Source organism: Bubalus bubalis, chromosome 12, assembly GCF_019923935.1.
Source record: "Bubalus bubalis isolate 160015118507 breed Murrah chromosome 12, NDDB_SH_1, whole genome shotgun sequence".
Lineage (NCBI taxonomy): Eukaryota > Metazoa > Chordata > Mammalia > Artiodactyla > Bovidae > Bubalus > Bubalus bubalis.
In genome coordinates this window covers 2,887,723-2,913,491 of record NC_059168.1, presented here as the reverse complement: position 1 = coordinate 2,913,491, position 25,769 = coordinate 2,887,723, and the positions used below count along the sequence as shown (strand labels likewise).

At 42.5% G+C, this 25,769-nt stretch overlaps 1 protein-coding gene across 6 annotated transcripts in view; it reads right to left on the bottom strand.

Annotated features, from left to right (window-relative positions):
* C12H2orf92 (chromosome 12 C2orf92 homolog) overlaps nt 1–25,769 on the bottom strand; it is a 60,975-nt gene that overhangs the window by 33,478 nt on the left and 1,728 nt on the right. For all 6 annotated transcript variants that reach the window (XM_044925597.1, XM_044925600.1, XM_044925598.1 and 3 more), the window contains exon 2: nt 4,136–4,198. In XM_044925597.1, coding sequence (XP_044781532.1) covers nt 4,136–4,198 — 63 coding nt within the window. The remainder of the gene's footprint in view (nt 1–4,135; nt 4,199–25,769) is intronic.

The following is a 25,769-nucleotide window of genomic DNA, read 5'->3' as shown; positions in this document are numbered from 1 at the left end:
CTGTTGGTGGGAATGTAAATTGGTACAGCTGCTGTGGGAAACAATGTGGATGTTTCTCAAAAATTAAAAATAGAACTACCTTAATTCAGTAATCCCACTTCTGGGTATACATCCAAAGAAAATGAGAACAGTATCTCAAGGAGATAGCTGCACTCCCATGTTCAGTTCAGTCCAGTTCAGTCACTCAGTCGTGTCCGACTCTGTGACCCCATGAATCGCAGCACTCCAGGCCTCCCTGTCCATCACCAACTCCCGGAGTTCACTCAGACTCACGTCCATCGAGTCAGTGATGCCATCCAGCCATCTCATCCTCTGTCGTCCCCTTCTCCTCCTGCCCCCAATCCCTCCCAGCATCAGAGTCTTTTCCAATGAGTCAACTCTGCATGAGGTGGCCAAAGTACTGGAGTTTCAGCTTTAGCATCATTCCTTCCAAAGAAATCCCAGGGCTGATCTCCTTCAGAATGGACTGGTTGGATTTCCTTGCAGTCCAAGGGACTCTCAAGAGTCTTCTCCAACACCACAGTTCAAAAGCATCAATTCTTCGGTGCTCAGCCTTCTTCACAGTCCAACTCTCACATCCATACATGACCACAGGAAAAACCATAGCCTTGACTAGATGGACCTTTGTTGGCAAAGTAATGTCTCTGCTTTTGAATATGCTATCTAGGTTGGTCATAACTTTCCTTCCAAGGAGCAAGCATCTTTTAATTTCATGGCTGCAGTCACCATCTGCAGTGATTTTGGAGCCCAAAAAAAGAAAGTCTGACACTGTTTCCACTGTTTCTCCATCTATTTCCCATGAAGCGATGGGACCAGATGCCATGATCTTCGTTTTCTGAATGTTGAGCTTTAAGCCAACTTTTTCACTCTCATTACAGCATTATTCACAATAGCCAAGATATGGAAACAATCTAAGTGTCTATCAGTGGATGAATGGATAAAGAAGAGGTAATATGTTTTATACACACAACACAATAGAATATTGTTCGGCTATGAGAAAGAAGGAAATCCTGCCTTTTGCAACAGCCTGAATGGATTTTTGAGGGTATTATGCTAAGTGAAATAAGTTAGATAGAAAAACAAATGCTATGTGATCTCGTTTATAGGTGGAATTTAAAAGTCGAACTCACAGAAACAGAAAGAATGGTGGTTGCCAGGAGTCAGGGGTGGGGGAAATGGCAAGATATAGGTCAGAGTCCAAACTTCCAGTGATAAGATGAGTATGTTTGGGGGATCTGATATACAGTGTGGTCATTACAGTTAATAATACTGTATCAGACACTTGAAAGTTGCCAAGACAGTAGATCTTAAATGTTCTCACCACAAAAAAAGAAATAGTTATTATGTGACATGATGGAAGAATTAGCTAACACTATGGTGTTACTGAATTTGCAATGTATAATGTATCAAATCATCACATTTACACCTTAAACTTACATGATATTATGTATCAGTTATAGCTCATAAAGCTGGAAGTGCATAAGGTGACTGTCTGTTTATGAACCTATGTGGGAAATGGCTTACTATTAGTAGCACTGTTTGGGGGTAAAATGTAGTGTAACTTCAAACTAACAAGGTCAAAATAAACATTTGAAATCTAAATTGTACAAATAGGACTTCTCCGGTGGTCCAGTGCTTAAGACTCCATACTCCCAATGCAGGGAGCCCAGGTTCAACCCCTGGTCAGGGAACTAAATCCGTGTGCTGCAGCTGAGAGTTCACCTGCTGTAACGCAGATGGAAGACTCCACATGCCACAGCTAAGACCCCATGCAGCCAAATAAATAGTAAATAAATAAAATATATATATATATATATATATAAAATGGCTGTTTTTAAAAAGAATAAGAAAATAAATTGGACAAGTAAACTCTGTATAACATACATAGTAGGCACTGAATGAGTGATCAAATATTTTAAAGCAAACAAAACAAAGAGGACAGATCTGCCTCCTGGTCTGTGTCCCTGAGCCACTCAGACACGAAGGAGAGGCATAAATACACACAGACAGGACCAGACACACCAACACAGCCGCCCAAGAGCACGAGACAAGGGTCAGCAGCATGTGGGAGCGAAAGTCAGCTCAGCCAAGGCAGCAGGGGACACATGCGAGGTTGAGTGGCCTGCAGGAGAAAGCAGTGGGCCCTGTCGGGCAGGCTGAGCTCTGAATCCAGCTGACAACAATATTTCATAAGGTCCCCCTCAAGGCCTATCCTGTTCATAGACATAAGGTATCAGTCAGATACGGCAGCCCCTACGTAGTCCCCACAGTTATAAAATGTTAGTACTCTTTCATAGCTACATGTTGGAAATACATTAATTTCTCCTTCCCTTTTAAAAAAACTTAATTGCAGTATAGCCGATTTATTATATTGTGTTAGTTTCAGGTGCATAGCAAAGTGATTCAGTTATACATATTTCTTTCAGGTTCTTTTCCATATAGGTTATTACAAAATATTGAATATAGTTCCCTGTGTGTGTGCTCAGTCACTCAGTCATGTCCAACTCTTTGTGACCCCATGGACTATAGTCCGCCAGGGCCCTTTGTCCATGGAATCCTCCAGGCAAGAATACTAGAGTGTGTTGCCATTTCCTAGTCCAATACTTCCCTGTGCTATACAGTAAATCCTTGTTATTTATTTTAATATGTAATAGTGTGCATCTGTTAATTCCACATTCCTAACTTAGGGTGTGTATATGTACATATATGTTGTTGTCTAGTTGCTAAGTCACGTCCGACTATTTTGCAACCCCATGGACTGTAGCCCGCCAGGCTCCTCTGTCCATAAGATTTTCCAGGCCAGAATACTGGAGATGGAGAGGGTTGCCATTTCCTCCTCCAGGGTATCTTCCCAACCCAGGGATTGAACCTCCCTCTCCTGTATTGGCAGGGGAATTCTTTACCACTGAGCCATGGGGAAAGCCCCTCAATCATGGTCACAGACCATCAATCAATCAACCAGACAGTTAGTGAAGATTTAATGAAGCTTCTTTAATAGCACACATGGAAAAAGGCTAAATTCAGAATTCCTGACATGAGACAGGAAAAACAATCCACATTTCGTGTAGACAGAAGTCCCCCTTCCAAGCAGGGCTGGAAGGCATTGCTCTGTGCTAAGAACATCTAACAGCTCCTAACCCAGAGGAAGCATCAACACTTACACACCTGGGAGCTCTTTCTCAGACCAAAGACGACTCTCAGTGTCCACTCATGATGACACAGCCGCCAGAGAGGAAAGATTTCTCTAGAATCTAGATGGCTTTTTTCAGCAGAGGACTGTGATTTTTAGTGTTTTTCGTCAGTCTCAGCTCTCTGCTAAAGATGACTTCCCTGGACCTCAGATCTTCTCAAACATTAAGTGAGAGGCTCAGAGTAGACCAGTAAGTCCCAGCACAGAATCCCTTGAAGAGCTTAGAAAACTACTCATGAAAGGGTCTCACCCCACACCAAGGAATCTGATCACTGGAGGTGGGCCTGGGTGTCCCTTTCTACCAACCTCCCCAGAGGATTCTCATGTGCAGTAAGGGCTGAGTACCTAGAAGGAGGATTATCTTAGCCATGGGGCCTTGCCCATCCCTGTGTGCTGTGCTCAGTTGCATTCGACTCTCTGTGACCCCATGGACTGTAGCCTACCAGGCTCCTCTGTCCGTGGGATTTTTCCAGGCAAGAATACTGGAGTGGGTTGCCATTTCCTTCTCCAGGGGATCTTCCCAACCCAGGGATTGAACTTATGTCTCCTGCTTGGCAGACGGATTCTTTACCACTGTGCCACCTAGGGAGCCCTGCCCATCCCTAACACAAGCAAAAATCCTCTGAACAGATGGATGCAGCTGGTCTCAGCTGGGGTCTGACACTGCATTTCCAGTAAAGTTCCCCGATGGGGGCCCTGCTACTGCTACATAGACCCTTCTTTAAGGAGCACAATCCTTTCCAACTATTTATCAATGATTTATTTAATTTGAGATTAAATAAATCTTGAGATTCTGACATCTAGAAAATCTGTTCTAGCCTCAAGGCAAAGCACTTTCCTTCCCATTAGAGCAGCAGCAGGGGCAGGTTATCTAGGAGACCACCACGGACGAGCATGAGACTCTTCAAATACAGCCTGACCATTTCACATGAGAGAGGTACTTACCAAAGAGTTTAGCCAGTCCTTTGTCCAAAATTTTTGAATTTGATGAAGATTCAGCATTTGAACCTGTGGGGAAAATAAGCCTCAGCTGTGAGTCAGTATTTCACTTAGGAGCTGCATGTGATTCTTTTGAAATGGTCACTCTCTTGGACGGTATTCTGAGAGGAGCATCCTGCACTTGGCCTGCTGTAGGGGATGAGCACTGGACTTGGGTTCTGGTATGACATTTGAACACTGCATGACCTTGGGCAGTGAGGTCCTGTGGGATGTGGTTTTCTCCTCTGAGGCTGGAGGGAAAGATACGGACCACAGGAGGGCTATGCGGAGGGGGAAGAAATTCACCAATGTGACCTTCAGACTGAGAGTGCTCGCCCCTCACCCCAACTCAGTGCTATTATCTATGATGGACGACAGTAAACAGAGCTGGTTGGTTCCAAGAAAGGGTATGCTCAGTACTCAGTTGTGGGAGGAACGGAGACAGATGGACACATGTCTCGGGAGATATTCAACAAAAACTCTCCCCTCCACAGGTAATGAGGTCAATGGGCAGTGCCTGACCATTCTGGAAATGTGATGCTTTCTTGTTTTGGAATAAAGGGAACAATCCTGCTGCATACTCTGCACTGATCCTCACTGAGGATTTTGTATTTAGGAGGGGCTTAAGGGCCTAAGGTTATCCTCATTTGACTTGATAAATACAAGGAATTCCTGATGTTGTCATTCAGGATTGAAAAAATGAAGATGCAACCAGAGATGGACCAGGTCAGCCATCTCCCCTAGGACAGCATGGATGGGTGTTAAGACTCCTGTTGACCCACATGTGGGTACGTCAAGGACATGAATTAATGGTGCAAAAAGACAGCAGCGACCTGGGTAGATTTTGAGCTACGTGTGCGTGTGCTCAGTCCCTCAGTCATGTTCCGCTCTCTGTGACCCTACAGACGGGAGCCCTCCAGGCTCCTCTGTGCATGGGATTTCTATGGCAAGCATACTGGAGTAGGTTGCCATTTTCTCCTCCAGAAAATTTTCCAAAGTCAGGGATCAAACCCACGTCTCCTGCATTGCACGCAGATTCTTTACCACTGAGCCACTGTGGAAGCCCTCTGAGCACAATATCAGGCTTTTCTTTTTGGAGGTCATGATGTCTGTGACATATTTTCCTGATTCAAGGTCAGCCCTTTTTTCTGGCCCCTGCTGCTAAGTCACTTCAGTCACATCCGACTCTGTGCGACCCCACAGACGGCAGCCCACTAAGCTTCTCTGTCCCTGGGATTCTTCAGGCAAGAACACTGGAGTGGGTTGTCATTTCCTTCTCCAATGCATGAAAGTGAAAAGGGAAAGTGAAGTTGCTCAGTCGTGCCCAACTCTTAGTGACCCCATGGACTGCAGCCTACCAGGCTCCTCTGTCCATGGGATTTTCCAGGCAAGAGTACTGGAGTGGGGTGCCATCACCTTCTCCGTCTGGCCCCTAAGGAGTGGGCAAACCCGTCAGGAAGGAGAAACTTGTGCTTTAATGAAAGCGTTTTAGGGCACAGTGCCCAACCCCCTGACCCCGTTCTGAGTTCCACACCGTATTTATGAAGTTTCCTCAAGAATCTGAACTTCTACCTCATGGTTTCCTCACAGTCTTCAGAGACATTAAGTAGTATGTGCACATGACTGGGATTCTTCAGGCAAGAACACTGGAGTGGGTTGCCATTTCCTTCTCCAATGCATGAAAGTGAAAAGGGAAAGTGAAGTCGCTCAGTCGTGCCCAACTCTTAGTGACCCCACTCTACAGGGAAATTGCTGACTAGTGGTTGACAGTGCATGGATATGATGGCTTTTTGGTGAATGAAGGGAACAAAATTTTTTCTCTTGCTGAGACAGCTGTGAATCACTAAGAATCAATAAAGTGGAAGTGTAAGTAAGCCCACGCAGTAAAATATTTGTTCACAAAAACCCTTGGTTTTTAAAGTGACTGTAGCCACAAAGTTAAAAGATGATTGCTTCTTGGAAGGAAAGCCATGACAAACCTAGACAGTGTATTAAAAAGCAGGGACATTAAAAAATAAAAGCAGAGACATCACTTTGCCAACAAAGATCCCTATAGTCAAAGTTATGGTTTTTCCAGTAATCATGTATGCATGTGAGAGTTGGACAGTAAAGAAGGCTGAGCGCTGAAGAACTGTTGCTTTCAAATTGTGGTGCTGGAGAAGACTCTTGAGAGTCCCTAGGACTGCAAGATCAAACTAGTCAATCCTAAAGGAAATCAACCCTGAATATTCATTGGAAGGACAGATGCTGAAGCTGAAGCTCCAATACTCTGGCCACCTGATGTGAAGAGCTGGCTCATTAGAAAAGACCCTGATGCTGGGAAAGACTGAAGGCAAAAGAAGGAGCTGACAGAGATTGAGATGGTTAGACAGTATGCGCGACTCAATGGATATAAATCTGAACAAACTAGGGGAGATGGTGGAGGACAGAGCAGCCTGGTGTGCTGCAGTCCATGGGGTCACAAAGAGTCAGATATGACTTAGTGACTGACCAACAACAAGAACAAGAGGAGTTACTATCTTCCCTTTCCTTGAAGTCACCCCTGATTGCTGTATAATGTACTTCTGTCCTTCATGACAGATGACACTGCTTTGTACTCTTGGTCTACTGAATTTTTGGAAAATAGTACTGTAGTTTCCTGCATCATAAGGATTGTGTCTACTGCTTTTCTCCACAGACCCAGTTTCTTTACATTGAGAGAATGTCCCAGAATGTGGTCAGCCAATCAGTTTAGTAAATAGCACAAGTGCTTCCAATTGCAGTAAGATCCTAAAAGTAGAGCATGGAAATCTAATGTTCACTTTGAAAAAGCCACTCATAAGATGTTCATAACAGCACTATTCAGATAGTCAAAAGGTGGAAACAACCCAAACGTCCATCAACTGATAAATGGATCAACCAAATGGGTTAAGTCCATGCGATGGAATATCATTCAACCATAAAAAGGAATGAATTCCTGAGGCATGCTACCATGTGGATGAACCCTGAAAACGTGTTAAATGAAACAAACCGGTCACAAAAGACCATATAGTGTGTGATTTCATATACAAATACCCAGAATAGACAAATCCGTAGGACAGACAGTGGGTTAGTGGTTACCAGGGGCTGTGGAAAACGGGGGATGGGGATTGGTAGCAAGTGGGTTTGATATTACTTTGGGGAGTGCTGAAAATGTTCTAAAATTAGATAGTGGTGGCTCACAACCCCATGAATATACACTGTAAAGGGTGTATTTATGTTATGTGACCAATATATCAAGCTGTTGTTTAAAGTACAGTGTGTGAATAGCCAGTGGGAATTTGCTATAAAACTCAGGGAACTCAAACCCAGGCTCCAGGACAACCTAGAAAGGTGGGATGGGATGAGAAGTGGTAGGCAGGCGCAAGAGGGAGAGGACAAATGTAGACTTATGGCTGATCCATGTTGCTATATGGCAGAAACCAACATAATGTTGCAATTATCCTTCAATCAAAGGTAAGTAAATTAAGAAAAAAAATAGTGTGAAAATAATAAAAATTTAAAAAATAAAACATAGTGTGTGTGTGTATGAGGGGATAGACAAAACAAGATGTGACTGATTAGCACATATAGGTTCACTATATTAATACTAATCTCTCTCCTTTTGTATATGTTTTAAATTTTTCTCAAGGAAAAGTTAAAATGTGCAAGTATGCTACTCTCGCACGGAGCTCTGGATTTTGAGTAGTGTGCAGTTAGGAATACTGTTAACGTTTCTCCTTTCTCCTTTGCAAAGAATCCCTAAGGTAAATCCGGGGAGGTCAAGCAGGTAGAGCGAGGAGAAACCCTGCGTTCACTCCAGCATCCATGGGAGGCGAGCGCCGTCTCCTGCCTGACTCAGGCTCACGGTGAGTCTTCACGCATCTCCACCTGCCACAATACACCTCGGGTGGCGCCTCTGGTCAGATGGAAAGGGGGTGGGGGAGCCTCTGCACCTTGCCAGTAATCCAGGAAGAGAACAAAGAAGAGGGCCTCTGCTTCTCTCTTCTTTGCCATAGTCTGTGTACCATTACAGAGGAGCAATCTCCCACAACACTTCAGACACAACAGCCTTTAACTCCAGGATACTTCAGAACCGACAGTCTGTGACGTCACGCCCGGAAACGGAAGCGAGGGGCTGGGCAAGTCCACTGTGGGAAGGAGGGGGCGCTGTCTATGGGCCAGGACAGGAAAGGGAGAGGCCAGCGTAAGGCAACAGCCTCTCCACTCACTTCTTTGGGTTCTGCACTGCCTTCCTTCGTCCCCAGGCACCGCCTCCTGGAGGCAACCAGAACTCTTCAGTTGCAGGTGACAAAAACTCAATTAAATCAACTTAAATGAACTGCAAGTAGCTAGAATAGCCAGAAAAATCTTAGGACAAATCAACATATCACATTACAAAAGTATCGTTATTTATTGCATCACATAATAGAATTGTTGTTGTTGTTCAGTCCCTAAGTCGTGTCCAATTCATTGCGACCCCACCAGGCTTCCTTGTCCTCCACTATCTCCTGGAGTTTGTTCAGGCTCATGTCCATTGAGTCCGTGATGCTACCTAAATCTCATCCTCTGCTGCCCTCTTCTTTAACTGAAGTATAGCACCAAAAATGTTATAAGTAAAAATATAAGTTGATGCTGTCACTCATATGTCACTATTTCCCCTATTACATTTCATAAGATTAAAGTATTTCCAAAGGGGGAAAATGTCTTTATATTTTAGCACCTTTAACTGTACTTTTCTTCCTGCATTTTCATTATACACTGTCATACAAGCCAGTCCTGCTTTGTATGCAGTGATAGGGTGGAAGAAATCTGAGGAGGAGATGGGATGGAGGGAGAGGTTATAGAAAAAGTTACAGAGTTGAATTCTGAGTAGCTCAGATGTACTGGATTGTCGGGGCTGCCCTAACAAAGTTACACAAAATGGTGAGGTTAAACAACATCAGTCTATTATCTAACAGTTTTGGGGACCAGAAGTCTGAGACAGAGTTGGTTCTTTCTGAGGAAAGAACCTGGCTTGTAGGCAGCTGTCTTCTCCTTGTGACTTCCCTCCACAATCATCTGTGTCCAAAGTTTCTCTTCTTATAAGGACACCAGTCATATTGAATTATTGTCTACCCTAATGTACCTCATTTCTGAACTACTGGTGGTTAGGACATCAACATATACATCTGGGGTGGGGACACAAGTCAACCCATAACAGGAGGTAATTGAAGCAGCAAAAATGTTTATTTCCCTAAAATATCTTCAAGAAAACAAAAACAACAAAAAGAACATATACCGCAACACAAAACTCACATCCTCAGCATAACTGGAAGACAGAAAATGTCCAACTTCAAATTCCGGTAAATGTAAAAAGAAGTCCTAAGCCCAGGCACTGATTCTCTGGCTTCTGCCACTTGTCTTGGTGGAGAGGAAACACAGCGGCCCCCAAATGACCTAAAATCTCCTGTAGAAAGAGAACACTCAAATGCTGCAAGTGTGTCCTGCTTCAGTTCAGTCGCTCAGTCATGTCCGACTCTGTGACCCCATGGACCCCATGGTGCACCATGCTAGGTCTCCCTCTCCATCGCGAACTCCTGGAGTTTACTCAAACTCTTGTCCATTGAGTCAGTGAAGCCACCCAGTCATCTCATTCTCTGAAGTCCCCTTCTCCTCCTGCCCTCAATCTTTTCCAGAATCAGGGTCTTTTCCAATGAGTCAGTTCTTTGCATCAGGTGGCCAAAGTATTGGACTTTCAGCTTTAACATCAGTCCTTACAGTGAATATTCAGGACTGATTTCCTTTAGGATGGACTGGTTGGATCTCCTTGCAGTCCAAGGGACTTTCAAGAGGTTTCTCCAACACCACAGTTCAAAAGCATCAATTCTTCTGCACTCAGCTTTCTTTATAGTCCAACTCTCACATCCATACATGACTACTGGAAAAAAACATAGCTTTGACTAGACAGACCTTTGTTGGCCAAGTAATGTCTGTGCTTTTTAATATGCTGTCTAGGTTGGTCATAACTTTTCTTCCAAGGAGCATGAGTCTTTTAATTTCATGGCTGCAGTCACCATCTGCAGTGATTTTGGAACCCCAAAAAATGAAGTCTGTCACTGTCTCCACTGTTTCCCCATCTATTTGCCAAGAAGTGATGGGACTGGATGCCATGATCTTAGTTTTCTGGATGTTGAGTTTTAAGCCAACTTTTTCACTCTCCTCTTTCACTTTCATCAAGAGGCTCTTTAGTTCTTCTTTGCTTTCTGCATAAGAGTGGTATCATCTGCATATCTAACATTATTGATATTTCTCCTGTCAATCTTGATTCCAGCTCGTGCTTCATCCAGCCCAGCATTTCTCATGATGTACTCTGCATAGAAGTTAAATAAGCAGGGTGACAATATACAGCCTTGACATACTCCTTTTCCTATTTGGAACCAGTCTGTTGTTCCATGTCCAGTTCTAACTGTTGCTTCTTGACCTGCATACAGATTTCTCAAGAGGCAGGTCAGGTGGTCTGGTATTCCCATCTCTTGAAGAATTTTCCATAGTTTGTTGTGATCCAAACAGTCAAAGCGTTTGGCATAGTCAAGAAAGCAGAAGTAGATGTTTTTCTGGAACTCTCTTGCTTTTTCCATGATCCAATGGATGTTAACAATATGATCTCTGGTTCCTCTGCCTTTTCTAAATCTAGCTTGAACATCTGGAAGTTCATAGTTCACATACTGTTAAAATCTGGTTTGGAGAATTTTGAGCATTACTTTACTAGCATGTGAGATGAGTACAACTGTGCGGTAGTTTGAACACTCTTTGGCATTGCCTTTCTTTGGGATTAGAATGAAAACTGACCTTTTCCAGTCCTGTGGCCACTGCTGAGTTTTCCAAATTTGCTGGCATATTGAGTGCAGTGTTTTCAAAGCGTCATCTTTTAGGATTTGAAATAGCTCAGCTGGAATTCCATCACCTCCACTAGCTTTATTCATAGTGATGTTTCCTAAGGCCCACTTGACTTAGCATTCCAGGATGTCTAGCTATAGGTGAGTGATCACACCATCGTGATTATCTGGGTTGTGAAGATCTTTTTTCTATAGTTCTTCTGTGTATTCTTGCCACCGCTTCTTAAAATCTTCTGCTTTTGTTAGGGCCAAACTATTTCTGTCCTTTATTGTGCCCATCTTTGCTTGAAATGTTCCCTTGGTATCTCTAATTTTCTTGAAGAGACCTCTAGATTTTCCCATTCTATTGTTTTCCTTTATTACTTTGCATTGATCGCTGAGGAAGGCTTTCTTATCTCTACTTGCTATTCTTTGGGACTCTGCATTCAAATGGGTGCATCTTTCTTTTTCTCTTTGGCTTCTCTTCTAGTCACAGCTATTTGTAAGGCCTCCTCAGACAACCATTTTGCCTTTCTTTTCCTTGGGGATGATCTTGATCCCTGCCTCCTGTACAATGTCATGAACCTCCATCCATAGTTCTTCAGGCACTCTATCAGATCTAATCCCTTGAATCTAGTTGTCACTTCCACTGTATAATTGTAACAGATTTGATTTAGGTCATAGATGTTGGAGAAGACTCTTGAGAGTCCCTTGGACTGCAAGGAGATCCAACCAGTCCATCCTAAAGGAAATCAGTCCTGGGTGTTCATAGGAAGGACTGATGTTGAAGCTGAAACTCCAATACTTTGGCTACCTGATGCGAAGAGCTGAGTCATTTGAAAAGACCCTGATGCTGGGAAAGATTGAGGGCAGGAGGATAAGGGGACAACAGAGGATGAGATGGCTGGATGGCATCACCGACTCAATGGACATGGGTTTGGGTAGACTCTGGGAGTTGGTGATGGACAGGGAGGCCTGGCGTGCTGCGGTTCATGAGGTCGCAAAGAGTCAGACACAACTGAGTGACTGAACCGACTGACTGAATCGTCTAGTGGTTTTCCCTACTTTCTTCAATTTAAGTCTGAATTTGGCAATAAGGAGTTCATGGTCTGTGCCACAGTCAGCTCCCGGTCTTGTTTTTGCTGACTGTATAGAACTTCTCCATCTTTTGGCTGCAAAGAATATAATCAATCTGATTTCAGTATTGACCAGCTGGTGATGTCCATGTGTAGAGTCTTCTCTTGTGTTGTTGGAAGAGGGTGTTTGCTATGACCAGTGCATTCTCTTGGTAAAACTCTATTAGCCTTTGCCCTGCTTCATTTTGTACTCCAAATCCAAATTTTCCCATTTTTCCAGGTATTTCTTGACTTCCTACTTTTGCATTCCAGTGCCCTATAGTGAAAAGGACATCTTTTTGGGGTGTTAGTTCTAGAAGGTATTGTAGGTCTTCATAGAACCGTTCAACTTCAGCTTCTTCAGCATTACTGGTCAGGGCATAGACTTGGATTACAAACCATATTGAATGGTTTGCCTTGGAAATGAACAGAGATCATTCTGTTGTTTTTGAGATTACACCCAAGTATTGCAGTTCAGACTCTTTGGTTGACTATGATGGCTACTCCATTTCTTCTAAAGGATTCTTGCTTATAGTAGTAGATATAATGGTCATTGAGTTAAATTCACCCATTCCAGTCCATTTTAGTTCACTGATTCCTAAAATGTTGATCTTCACTCTTGCCATCTCCTGTTTGACCACTTCCAATTTGCCTTTATTCATGAACTTAACATTCCAGATTTCTATGCAATATTGCTCGTTACAGAATTGGACTTTACTTAAATTCCCAGAGGTGGAAAAGACCTGGGCAAGAGATTGGGGAGGCTTCAATCAAGCAAGACCCTGGAAGGGCCTGGGTGTGGGCTGGATGTGGGTTGGAGATGGAGTCCTCTGGGGGACTGTAACCAAGGAGATTTCACACAATGCTGAGGGTCAATAAAACCAAAGCAATGGCTAGCTTCAAATTCAAGATGCACAAGCATCCGTCTTTCAAGTCCTATGGCCCACTCCTGCCACTTTCCCCCATCTCAGCAACAAATCAATCCTTCTACTTGTTCAGGCCAAAATTCAGAGTACACCCCAGACTCTTCTCTTTCTCTTTCACCACGCATCACATGAGCAAATCCTCCGTTTGACTGTCAAATACATCCCCAAACCTGGCCAGCTGGTCCACCTCTACTGCCACAGCAGACACCAGCCAGCAGCATCCCATCCTCACTTCAGTGCTGGTGAAATGAGAGGCCACTGTTGATCCCAACAAGTCATTACCAAAGTCTTCACCACCTCCTCTCCCACTTACCCCTCCTTTCCCTTCTATCTGCTCACATCACCGGAGGAAGAGAAAATGGGTTGCTTTGCAACCTGAGGACACAACGTGTGCTCTACCAGGTGCCTTTACATGATCAACAGACTTTCTCCTCCCTGACTCTCTTATTTCCAGGCAGAATTGTTAAGTACCAAGGTATGACAGAAAAATATTGTAAGAAATTAATGAACACAAACCTCAGCTCCATTTAGAGTTGAGAGACCACAAGGGGGAGCTCTTACTCTCAGGGCCCAACAGGAAGAAGAAACAGTTCCTCTTCATTTCCGGCAAGGGCTCTGCCAGTGAAAAGCCATCGATTCTTTGTTTGCTATAGCCGCCCCCAACTTGCTTTTCTCCTTTATAAAAGAGTTCTCCCTCTCTTTCCGTGCAGGGACTTAACCGTAGCACACCATGATTGAAGACCCCAGATTGGAATTCTCTGTGGATCCCAAAATAAGTCCCTTTTCTTTTTTTTCTTTTTTCCTGGGGAAATTACCGGCAGTCTACTTTCAGTTCAACAACATCTATATTTACATACTCATCCAAGTATGGAGTAAGAATCAATAAATCTTTTCTGTAAAGAGCCAGATAGAAAATATTTCAAGTTTTGCAGACTACGTATGTTTCTTTTTTCTTTGCTGTTGTTTTTTTATAATCTTTTTAAAAGATAAAAACCACTGGGGGGGGGGGAATCAATGAAACAAAAAGCTAGTTCTTTGAGAAAATCAATAAAATATAAAACTGTAGCCAGACTGATCAGAGAAAAAGACAGAAAACATATTAACAATATCAGGAATGAGAAAGTAGACATTACTAGAGATACTACAGATTTAAAGGAAGATAAGTGTACAATCATTTAAAAAAACTTTCTGCCAATAGATTCAACAACTAGATAAAATGTACAGATTCCTTAACACAAACTAATAGAGCCTCCTCAAGAAGAAATAAATAACCTTAATAGTAATGTAAGACAGAAAGCACTTTTCTTTTTTAAAAAAGAAAAAAGCTCCATATTAAAGAAAAGGCACATGATGAAAGCTAAATGGCAACCCACTCTAGTACTCTTGCCTGGAGAATCCCATGGACAGAGGAGCCTGGCAGGCTCCAGTCCATGGGGCTGCAATAGTCTTAGCAACTAAACACTACTTAGTGACTAAATCAACCAACCAAACCAACCAACATCCATTTAGGATAAAACTCCCATTAACTAGAAAACAAAGAAAATTTTCTCAGTTTGATAAAGAGAATCTATGAAAGACCTAAAGTAACATCATCACAAACAAAATGGTAAAAGATTGAATGTTTTCTCCCTAATCTCAGGATCAAACCAAGGATGTCCACTCTTACCACTTCCATTCAACTTTGTCCTAAAGGGTCTACTCATGCAGTAAGGCAATAAAAAGAAATAAAAGGCATACAGATTAGAAAGGAAGAAGTAAAACTGTCTTTATTCTCAGTTGACTTGATTATCTAGGTAAAAAAAATCTAAGAATTCCTAAGAAAAAATAAATGGGTTTAGCAGGGCAGCAGGACATGTTTTTAAAACCAATTGTACTAAGAGAATGAAAAGACAAGCTACAAACCAGGAGAAAATATTTGCAAATACACATACGATAAAGGACTTGCATCTAAAATTTACAAAGAGTTCTTAAAACTCAACAAGAAAACAACTCAATTAAAAAATGGGCAAAACCTGAACAGACACCTCACCATATTTCCTACACTATATAGGTAGCAAATATTCATATGAAAGATGTGCAACATCATATGTCATTATGAAATTACAAATTAAAACAACAATGAGATGCCACTACACACCCATTAGAATGGCTACAGTCCAAAACACTGACAACATCAAATGCTGTAGAGGATGTGGAGAAACAGGAACTCTCATTCATTACTGATGGGAATGAAACACTGGTACAACCACTTTGCAACAAAGTTTAGCAGTTTCTTACAAAGATAAACATAGGTTTACCATCCATCAGTTATATTCTGAGGTACTTAAACAAATGAGTTGAAATTGTATGCCCACGTAAAAATCTGCACATGGATGTTTACCACAGCTTTACTCATAATTGCCAAAAATTGGAAGCAACTTAGATGTTTATCCATAGATGAACGGATAAACAAACTGCAAGGGACTTCCCTGGTGGTCCAGGGGTTAAGACTCTCTGCTCCCAACACAAAGGGCACAAGTTCGATCCTGGGTTAGGGAAGTTTTGAGTGCTGAGGGGTGCAGCGAAGAAAAAAAAATGCAATACATCCAGACAATGGAATACTATTCAGCAACAGAAGAAATGAGTCTATCGGGTTACAAAAAGGTATGGAGGAGCCTTAAATGCATAATTCTAAGTGACAGAAGCCAACCTGAAAAGACTATACACTGCATGATTCCAACTGTATGACATTATGTATAAAGGCAAAATCATACAGACAGTAAAAAAAAAAAGGAGTGGGGAGGAAGGGAACAATGACTATGTGGAAACAGGGAATTTGTTTAAGGCCATAAACTATTCTGAATGATACTGTAATGGTGGATACATTATGCATTTGTCAAAAACCCACAGAAAGTAAAACACAAAACGTGAACCCTAATGTAACCCATGTGCTACACTGTGCTCAGTCACTACTCTCAGTCGTGTTTGACTGTCTGTGACCCCATGGACTGTAGCCCACCAGGATGCTCAGTCCATGGAATTTTCCAGGCAAGAATACTGGAGTGGGTTGTCATACCCTCCTCCAGGATCTTCCCAATCCAGGGATCCTATCCCAGTCTCCTGCATGTACTGCATTGGCAGGTGGATTCTTTACCGCTGAGCCACAGGGGAAGCAATGTAAGCTATGCTGCTGCTGCTACTGCTAAGTCGCTTCAGTCGTGTCCGACTCCGTGCAACCCCATAGATGGCAGCCCATCAGGCTCCCCTGTCCCTGGGATTCTCCAGGCAAGAACACTGGAGCGGGTTGCCATTTCCTTCTCCAATGCATGAAAGTGAAAAGTGAAAGTGAAGTCGCTCAGTCGTGTCCGACTCCTAGCGACCCCATGGACTGCAGCCCACCAGGATCCTCTGCCCATGGGATTTTCCAGGCAAGAGTACTGGAGTGGGGTGCCATTGCCTTCTCCGAATGTAAGCTATAGGCCTTAGTTAATAATAAAGTATCAATATTGGTTCATCAGTTGTAACATATGCATACAGTAATGCAAAATGTTAAGAACTGAGGAAATTGCAGCAAGGAAGGGTGGGCATTTATGGAGGTATAGGGGAACTTTGTATTTTCTGCACAATTTTTCTGTAAACCTAAATCTGCTTTAACTATAAAATCTATTGTTTTTAAATCAATTTTATTTCTACCTATTGACAATAATTAAAGTTTAAATTAGAGAAACAATACTATTGATACTTGCATAAAAAATAGGAATTATTTAGGGATAAACCTGATGGAAGACTCTAAAATCTATACACCAAAAACTTTCAAAAGTAATAAAATGTATCTCACTGCTGGGCATACATTCAGAGAAAACTCTAATTTGAAAAGATATATACATCACAGGGACGTCCCTGGTGACCCAGTGGTTAAGACTTCACCTCCCAAGGCGGGGGTATGGGTTCGATCCCTAGTCAGAGAGCTAAAATCGCAAGTGCCTCATGGGCAAAACACCAAAAAACATAAAACAGAAATAATGTTGTAACATGCATCCCAATCTTCACAGCAACACTACTTAACAATAGGCAAGACACAGAAGCAACCTAAATATCCATCAAGATTTGGTCCTATACATATAGATTTCCCAGGTGGCATTAGTGGTAAAGAATCTGTCTGCAAGGTGGGAGACCTGGGTTCAATCCCTAGGTTGGGAAGATCCCCTGCAGAAGGGAAAGGCTACCCACTCCAGTATTCTGGCCTGGAGAATTCCATGGACTGTATAGTCCATGGGGTTGCAAAGAGTCAGACACAACTGAATGACTTTCACTTTTGCTTCATATTGGCTTCCCAGGTGGCATTAGTGGTAAAGAATCCACCTGCAAGGCAGAAGACACAGGAGATGCAGTTTGGATTCCTGGATCAGGAAGATCCCCTGGAGCCGGAAATGGCAACCCACTCCAGTATCCTTGTCTGGGAAATCCCATGGACAGAGGAGCTGGAGGGCTACAGTCCATGGAGTTGCAAAGAGTCAGTCATGTCTGAGCACATGCACACACATATACACACACACACACACACAATGGAATACTACCCAGCCATAAAAATGAATGAAATAATGCAGCAACACAGATGAACCTAGAGACTATCATATTAAGTGAAGTAATTCAGACAAAAGACAAATATCATATGATATCACTTATATGTAGAATCTAAGATATAATACAAAGTAACTTATTTACAAAACAGAAAGACAAAACAAACCTATGGTTACCAAAGGGGGAAAGGGGGGAATAAATTAGGAGTTTGGGACTGGCAAATATAAACTACTATTATAAAGTAATAACAAGGTCATACTGTATAGCACGGGAAACTATATTCAATATCATGTGATAAACTGCAATGAAAAAGAATCTGGAAAAGAATATATACTTCTTTATGCATACATATATGTATATATAACTGAATAATTTTGCTGTACACCAGAAACTAACACAACACTGTAAACCAATTATATTTCAATAATAATAATAATAATAAAATTTAAAAGACCTAATATGAGAAGAGACACACTTATGGATCAGAAGACATTATGTTAAGATGTTAACTCTCCTCAAACTGACCTATAGATTCAATGCAAAACCAATCAAAATTCCAAGAGGCTTCCTTGAAGATATGGAGAAGCTGATCCCCAAATTGTATGGAAGTCAAAGGATCCAGATTTTCCAAAACAATTCGAAAAAGAACAAAAGAGGACTTAACATTATCTGATTTCAAGATAGAGAAAACTACAATGAATAAGACCATGTGGTACTGACATATAGATCAATGGGACAGAGGGTCCAGAAATAAATTCATACGCACGAGGTCAACTGATAACTAACAAAGGTGCCAAATGACCTTTAACAGAATGTACCTTGGGGGCCCTGCCTCAGGCACTCTTTATCCAGCACCGTTGTCCTGCTGACAAGAGTCCTGAGGACTCTTCACAAGCCGGATCCTGGCACTTCTAAAGCTCAGGGGTTTGCTAAGCAAATACTTTTTCATTTCCATTTCATATTTCATTTTAAAAAGTAACATATCAAAAGCACTTCCCTGGTGGCACAGTGGCTAGGAATCTCCACCAGCGCAGGGGACACAGGTTCAATCCCCTGTCCAGGAAGATCCCACATGCATAGAGCAACTAAGCCGGTGTGCCACAACTACTGAGCCTGCGCTCTAGGGCCTGCGAGCCACAACTAGTGAGCCCCTGTGTCGCAGCTACTGAAGCCCAAACACCTAGAGCCCGTGCTCCACAAGAGAAGACACCACAATGGGAAGCCTGCACACTGCAACGAGAGAGTAGCCCCCACCTGCCGCAAAGAGAGAAAGCCTGCGCAGAGCAACAGAGACCCAGCACAGCCAAAAATAATAAACAAACAAGGAAACAATTTTTTAAAATAAACTTGAAAAAATGGGTAAAGGAACTGAATAGACATTTACCCAGAGAAGATATACAAGTGGCCAATAAGCAAATTAAAAGCTATGCAACATCATGAATCACTGCTGCTGCTGCTAAGTCACTTCAGTCGTGTCTGACTCTGTGTGACCCCATAGACAGCAGCCCACCAGGCTCCCCCGTCCCTGGGATTCTCCAGGCAAGAACACTGGAGTGGGTTGCCATTTCCTTCTCCAATGCATGAAAGTGAAAAGCGAAAGTGAAGTCGCTCAGTCGTGTCCGACCCTCAGCGACCCCATGGACTGCAGCCTTCCAGGCTCCTCCGTCCATGGGATTTTCTAGGCAAGAGTACTGGAGTGGGGTGCCATTGCCTTCTCCGCATGAATCAGTGCAGAAATGCAAATCAAACCAATGATGAGCTACAATCTCATACTCATTAGGATGGCTATAATACAAAACAAAAACCGAATATAACCACCATGATGAGGCTGTGGAGAAAGTGGAATCCTTGTGCACCGTTGTTGCGAATGAAAAATAACACATCCACTATGGAAGAGAGTATGGCAGTTCTTAAAGCAATCAAAAGCAGAATTTTAATATAAATCAGCAATCCCATCAGTCTGTTCAGTTCAGTTGCTCAGTCGTGTCCGACTCTTTGCGACTCCATGGACTGCAGCACGCCAGGCTTCCCTGTCTATCACCAATTCCTGGAGCTTGCTCAAACTTATGTCTATCTGGTCGGTAATGTCATCCAACCATTTCATCCTCTGACATCCCCTTCTCCTCCTGCCTTCAATCTTTCCCAGCATCATGGTCTTGGTCTTTTTTGATTGGTCAGTTCTTCACAAACTGACCAAAGCATGGGTGGCATGAGTCCTTCCAATGAATATTCTGAACTGATTTCCTTTCATATTGACTGGCTTGATCTCCTTGCAGTCCAGGGGACTCTCAAGAGTCTTCTCCAACACCACAGTTCAAAAGCATCAATTCTATGGCACTGAGCTTTCTTTATGGTCCAACTCTCATATCTATCCATGACTACCGGAAAAACCACAGCTTTGATTAGATGGACCTTTGTCGGTAAAGTAATGTCTTTGCTTTTTAATATGTTGTCTAGGTTTGTCATAGCTATTCTTTCGAGGAGCAAGCATCCTTTAATTTCATGGCTGCAGTCACCATCTGCAGTGATTTTGGAACCCAAGAATATAGTCTGTCACTGTTTCCACTGTTTCCCCATCTATTTGCCATGAAGTGATGGGACTGGATGCCATGATCTTAGTTTTCTGAATGTTGAGTTTTAAGTCATCTTTTAACTCTCCTCTTTCACTTTCTTCAAGAGGCTATTTAGTTCCTCTTCCCTTTCTGCCATAAGAGTGGTGTCATCTGCATATCTGAGGTTATTGATGTTTCTCCCTGCAATCCTGACTCCAGCTTGTGCTTCATCCAGTCCAGCATTCCACATTTATATGTACTCTGCATATAAATTAAATAATCAGGGTGACAATATACAGCTTTGATGTAGTCCTTTCCCTGTTTGGAACCAGTCTGTTGTTCCATGTCCAGTTCTAACTGTTGCTTCTTGACCTGCACACAGATTTCTCAGGAGGCAGGTAAGGTGGTCTGGTATTCCCATCTCTTCAAGAATTTTCCACAGTTTGTTGTGATCCACACAGTCAAAGGCTTTGCTATAGTCAACTAAGTAGAAGTAGATGTTTTTCTGAAATTCTCTTGTTTTTTCTATGATCCAACAACGGATGTTGGCAATTTGATCTCTGGTTCCTCTGCCTTTTCGAAATCCAGCTTAAACATCTGGAACTTCTCGGTTCACATACTGTTGAAGCCTAGCTTGGAGAATTTTGAGCTTTAGTTTACCAGCGTGTGAGATGAGTGCAATTGTCCAGTAGTTTGAGCATTCTTTGGCATTGCCTTTCTTTGGGATTGGAATGAAAACTGACCTTTTCCAGTCCTGTGGCCACTGCTGAGTTTTCCAAATTTGCTGGCATACTGAGTGCAGCACTTTCACAGCATCATCTTTTAGGATTTGAAATAGCTCAGCTGGAATTCCATCACCTCCACTAGCTTTGTTCGTAGTGATGCTTCCTAAGACCCACTTGACTGCACAGTCCAGGATGTCTGGCTGTAGGTGAGTGATAACACCATCATGGTTAACTGGGTCATGAAGATCTTTTTTGTACAGTTCTTCTGTGTATTCTTGCCACCTCTTCTTAATATCTTCTACTTCTGTTAGGTCCATACCATTTCTATCCTTTATTGTGCCCATCTTTGCATGAAATATTCCCTTGGTATCTCTAATTTCCTTGAAGAGATCTCTAGTCTTTCCCAATCTATTGTTTTCCTCTATTTCTTTGCACTGATTACTTAGGAAGGCTTTCTTATCTCTCCTTGATATTCTTGGAACTCTGCATTCAGATGGATATATCCTTCCTTTTCTCCTTTGCTTTTTGCTTCTGCTCTTTTCTCAGCAACTTGTAAGGCCTCCTCAGCCAACCATTTTGCCTTTTTGCATTTCTTCTTCTTGGGGATGGTTTTGATCTTCGTCTTCTGTACAATGTTACCAACCTCTGTCCAAAGTTCTTCAGGCATTCTATCTATCAGATATAATCCCTTGGATCTATCTGAAACTTCCACTGTATAATCATAAGGGATTTGATTTAGGTCATACCTGAATGGTCTAGTGGTTTTCCCTACTTTCTTCAACTTAAATCTGAATTTGGCAATAAGTTCATGATCTGAGCCATAGTCAGTTCCCAGTCTTGTTTTTGCTGACTGTATAGAGTTTCTCCATCTTCGGCTGCAAAGAATATAGTCAATCTGATTTCTGTATTGACCATCTGGTGATGTCCATGTGTAGTCTTCTCTTGTGTTGTTGGAAGAGGGTGTTTGCTATGACCAGTGCGTTCTTTTGCAAAACCCTGTTAGCCTCTGCTCTGCTTCATTCTGTACTCCAAGGCCAAATTTGCCTGTTACTCCAAGTATCTCTTGACTTCCTACTTTTGCATTCCAGTCCCCTGTGACGAAAAGGACATATGTTGGGGTGTTAGTTTAGAAGGTCTTGTAGGTCTTCATAGAACCATTCAACTTCAGCTTCTTCAGCATTACTGGTTGGGGCATAGTCTTGGATTACCGTGATACTGAATTGTTTGCCTTGGAAACAAACAGAGATCATTCTGTCATTTTTGAGATTGCATCCAAGTACTACATTTTGGACTCTTTTGCTGACTATGAGGGCTACTCCACTTCTTCTAAGAGATTCTTGGTCACACTTGTAGATATAAAGGTCATCTGAATTAAATTCACCCATTACAGTCCATTTTAGTTCACTAATTCCTAAAATGTCTACATTCACTCTTACCATCTCCTGTTTAACCACTTTCAACTTACCTTGATTCATGGACCTAAAATTCCAGGTTCCTATGCAATGCTGTTCTTTATAGCATCAGACTTTACTTCCATCACCAGTCACATCCACAAATGGGTGTTCTTTTTGCTTTGGCCCAGCCTCTTCATTCTTCCTGGAGCTATTTCTCCACTCTTCTCCAGTAGCATACTGGGCACCTACCAACCTGGGGAGTTCATCTTTCAGTATCATCTTTTTGCCTCTTCATACAGTTCATGGGGTTCTCAAGGCAAGAATACTGAAGTGGCTTGCCATTCTCTTCTTCAGTGTACCACGTTTTGTCAAAACTCTTCACCATGACCCATCCATCTTGGGTGGCCCTATCCAGCATGGCTCATAGTTTCATTGAGTTAGACAAGGCTGTGATCCAAGTGATCAGTTTGGTTAGTTTTCTGTAACTGTGGTTTCCATTCTATCTTCCCTCTGATGGATAAAGGTAAGAGGCTCGTGGGAGCCTCCTGATGGGAAGGACTAGTTGTGGGGAATCTGAGTCTTGCTCTGACGGGTGGGGCCATGCTCAATAAATCTTTAATCCAGTCCAATCCCATATCGTGTTATATATCCCAGAGAATTGAAGGCAGAGTCTTGAAGAAGTATTTATACACCAATGTTCACAACAGTATTGCTTACAATAGCTAAAATGTGGAAGAGACCCAAGAATTCATCAACAGATGAATGGATAAGCAATATGTAGTATGTACATATAATGGGATATACTTCAGCCATAAAAAGGAAGGAAATTCTGTCACATGGGAAATGGGAAGTTACTGTTTAATGAGTACAGCATTTCAGTGTTATAAGGTGAAAAATGTTATGGAGATGGATGGTGATAACTGTTGCACAATATTACAAATGTATTTAATACTGCTGAACCATATACTTTAAAATGAGTTAAGAAGAATATTAAAAACAGTGGGTATATGTATATGTATAACAGATTCGCTTTGCTGTACACCTGAAACTGCACATTACAAACCAACTATACCCAAAATTAAGAGAATTTAATGGGTTATGATGGTAAATTGTATGTTGCATGGATTTTACCACAACTTAAAAATAAGGAAAAAGTAATATATACATGAACAGGGGCTTCCCAGGTAGCTCAGTGGTAAAGAATCTGAATGGCAATGTGGAAGACGCAGGAGATGTGGGTTCAATCCCTGAGTCAGGAAGATCCCCTGGAGAAGAGAATGGCAATCCACTCCAGTACTCTTGCCTGGGAAATTCCATGGACAGAGGGGCCTGGCTGGCTACAGTCCGTGGGGCCACAGAATAGCTGGACACAACTGAACAACTCAGCTGCTGCTGCTGCTGCTGCTGCTAAGTCGCTTCAGTCATGTCCGACTCTGTGTGACCCCATAGATGGCAGCCCACCAGGCTTCCCAGCACCCATGCACAAATACATGAACAAATTAAAAAATTAAAATAAAAGTTCACATTGTACAAAGAATTTGCTCTTCATTCCCCCACCTTTGCCAGTGGTCCCCCTTCCCCATATTAAAAAGTCTTGAAGGTTCCTCAGACATTCTTCACAGCCATTCACACATAAAACATTCTGGACACTGTGACTGCCTTTCTTTGCTTTGACTTAGCCATATGTTGCCGGGAGCCGGCATATTACATATTGAGTGCATATTACATATCGAGTGCAGCACTTTCCACAGCATCATCTTTCAGGATCTGGAATAGCTCAACTAGAATTCTATCACTGCCGGGAGCCAGTGTGAGGCACTCCACCCATGACAAAGATCATGAGGAAGGAGGCTCGGCATACGCAAAGGTGGGATCGAGCCTCAGGAGTCCCCCCTGGAAATTCTCGAGCATCTACACCCAAAACCAGAGTCTGCCTACTTTCTGCTTTGTGCTTTCACCTACACCTCTGACTTTATGGGGGGCTGTCCCCCACTACCTCTCTCTGAAAAAAGAGTTAGCTTACAGCTCCAGTTAATAATTCCTGGGTGTGACAGTGTTTCAACCTACAAACTCCTTTGGAAATCCTCTAGCCTGCCTGAATAGGTTTTTCCGGCCACATGTGATTGTTCAGAGCCTCCCAGCTGTGAGAGGCAGGAGATGTTCTAAACTGTCTAAACACAGATTCCTTTGAGTAGTTAAAAGATTGATTAGAAATTGTATTGGTGAAGGGTTTTTCACTTATTGGGCCAATGTTTGCTGCTAAGTCTCCATATTCCTTACCTACTGTGTCCTTGGCAGTGTATTGATTGATATAATGGGTGTATAGAAATGTAAGTAGTAGCCTCAATGTTTGTAACCTTGGACCCTTGAGTTAATTCTTTTCTTGATTGAGCCCACCTCACCTTTGCCCTATAGGAATGCAGCTTTGGCCAATGCTTTTTTGGAGGCTGGTGCCTGACTTTGGAATAATCACCTTTAGAGAAAAATAAGTTTCTTAAAATGTTAACAGGCCTCCTGGCCAGAAGATGATGTCAATCACCTGAACTTTTGCATATGATAAGTTTGAAAGCCTGGCTTCGATTCGAACCAGGAACTGCTGTCCTTGCATGACTCCACCCCTTCCCCCATTATCCTCTATGCAGAACTTAAGGTATAAAAACTACTTTGGAAAATAAAGTGCGGGCCTTGTTCACTGAAACTTGGTCTCCCCATGTCGCTCTCTCTCTCAAATTCTGGCTGAGTCTCCATCTGGAGCGCGGAACCCGCCATGCTTACTAATTATGCCTGGCTTCTAAGATCCGACCGGGGAGGCCTCAGTGTCTCCTCTCCTTCGGGAGAACGGAAGGATGCCTGCGGCCTACGTAAGTGGTGCAAACTTCTTGTCTTGAAGTTTTATTGGTCTCCCGCGTAAACTAAGCTACTCAGCCTCTTTTCTCCACTGAATTTTCCTACTGAGCTATCCTCATTCTATTACTCTTTATATCCTTAATTAACGTTTAATTAAGCAGTTGTTTCCTGATCCTCGCCTACGCCGTCTCTCCTTTGAATACCCTGGATCAGCCGGGGCTGGACCCCGGCAATATGTCCTGATGTATTTCATACCAGACTATATAGAACTCTTTCATTATTTTAAACAGTTGCACGCTGACCCATTTTATGAACGCATAGACACCAGATACAAATGAACACGTAACTGATTCTACTTGCATAAAACTCCAAAATAGGCAAACTAACCTGTGGTGACCTGTAGACTGGAGGACAGCAGTCCCTTTAGAGGAAGAAGAGGGCAGTGAGCAAGAGGAGTGGGAGGCTTCTGGAGTGCTGCTCATGCTGTTTTTTAAGCTCAGTGTTCACAAGTTAATAATTTATTGAAATGTACGCTTAACGATTTCTGCACTTTCCTGTATGGTGCTGTGCTTCAACTTGGCCAAATTTAATCTCATAGTCTAGTGGGAAAATTCTATAGAGCGGCAAA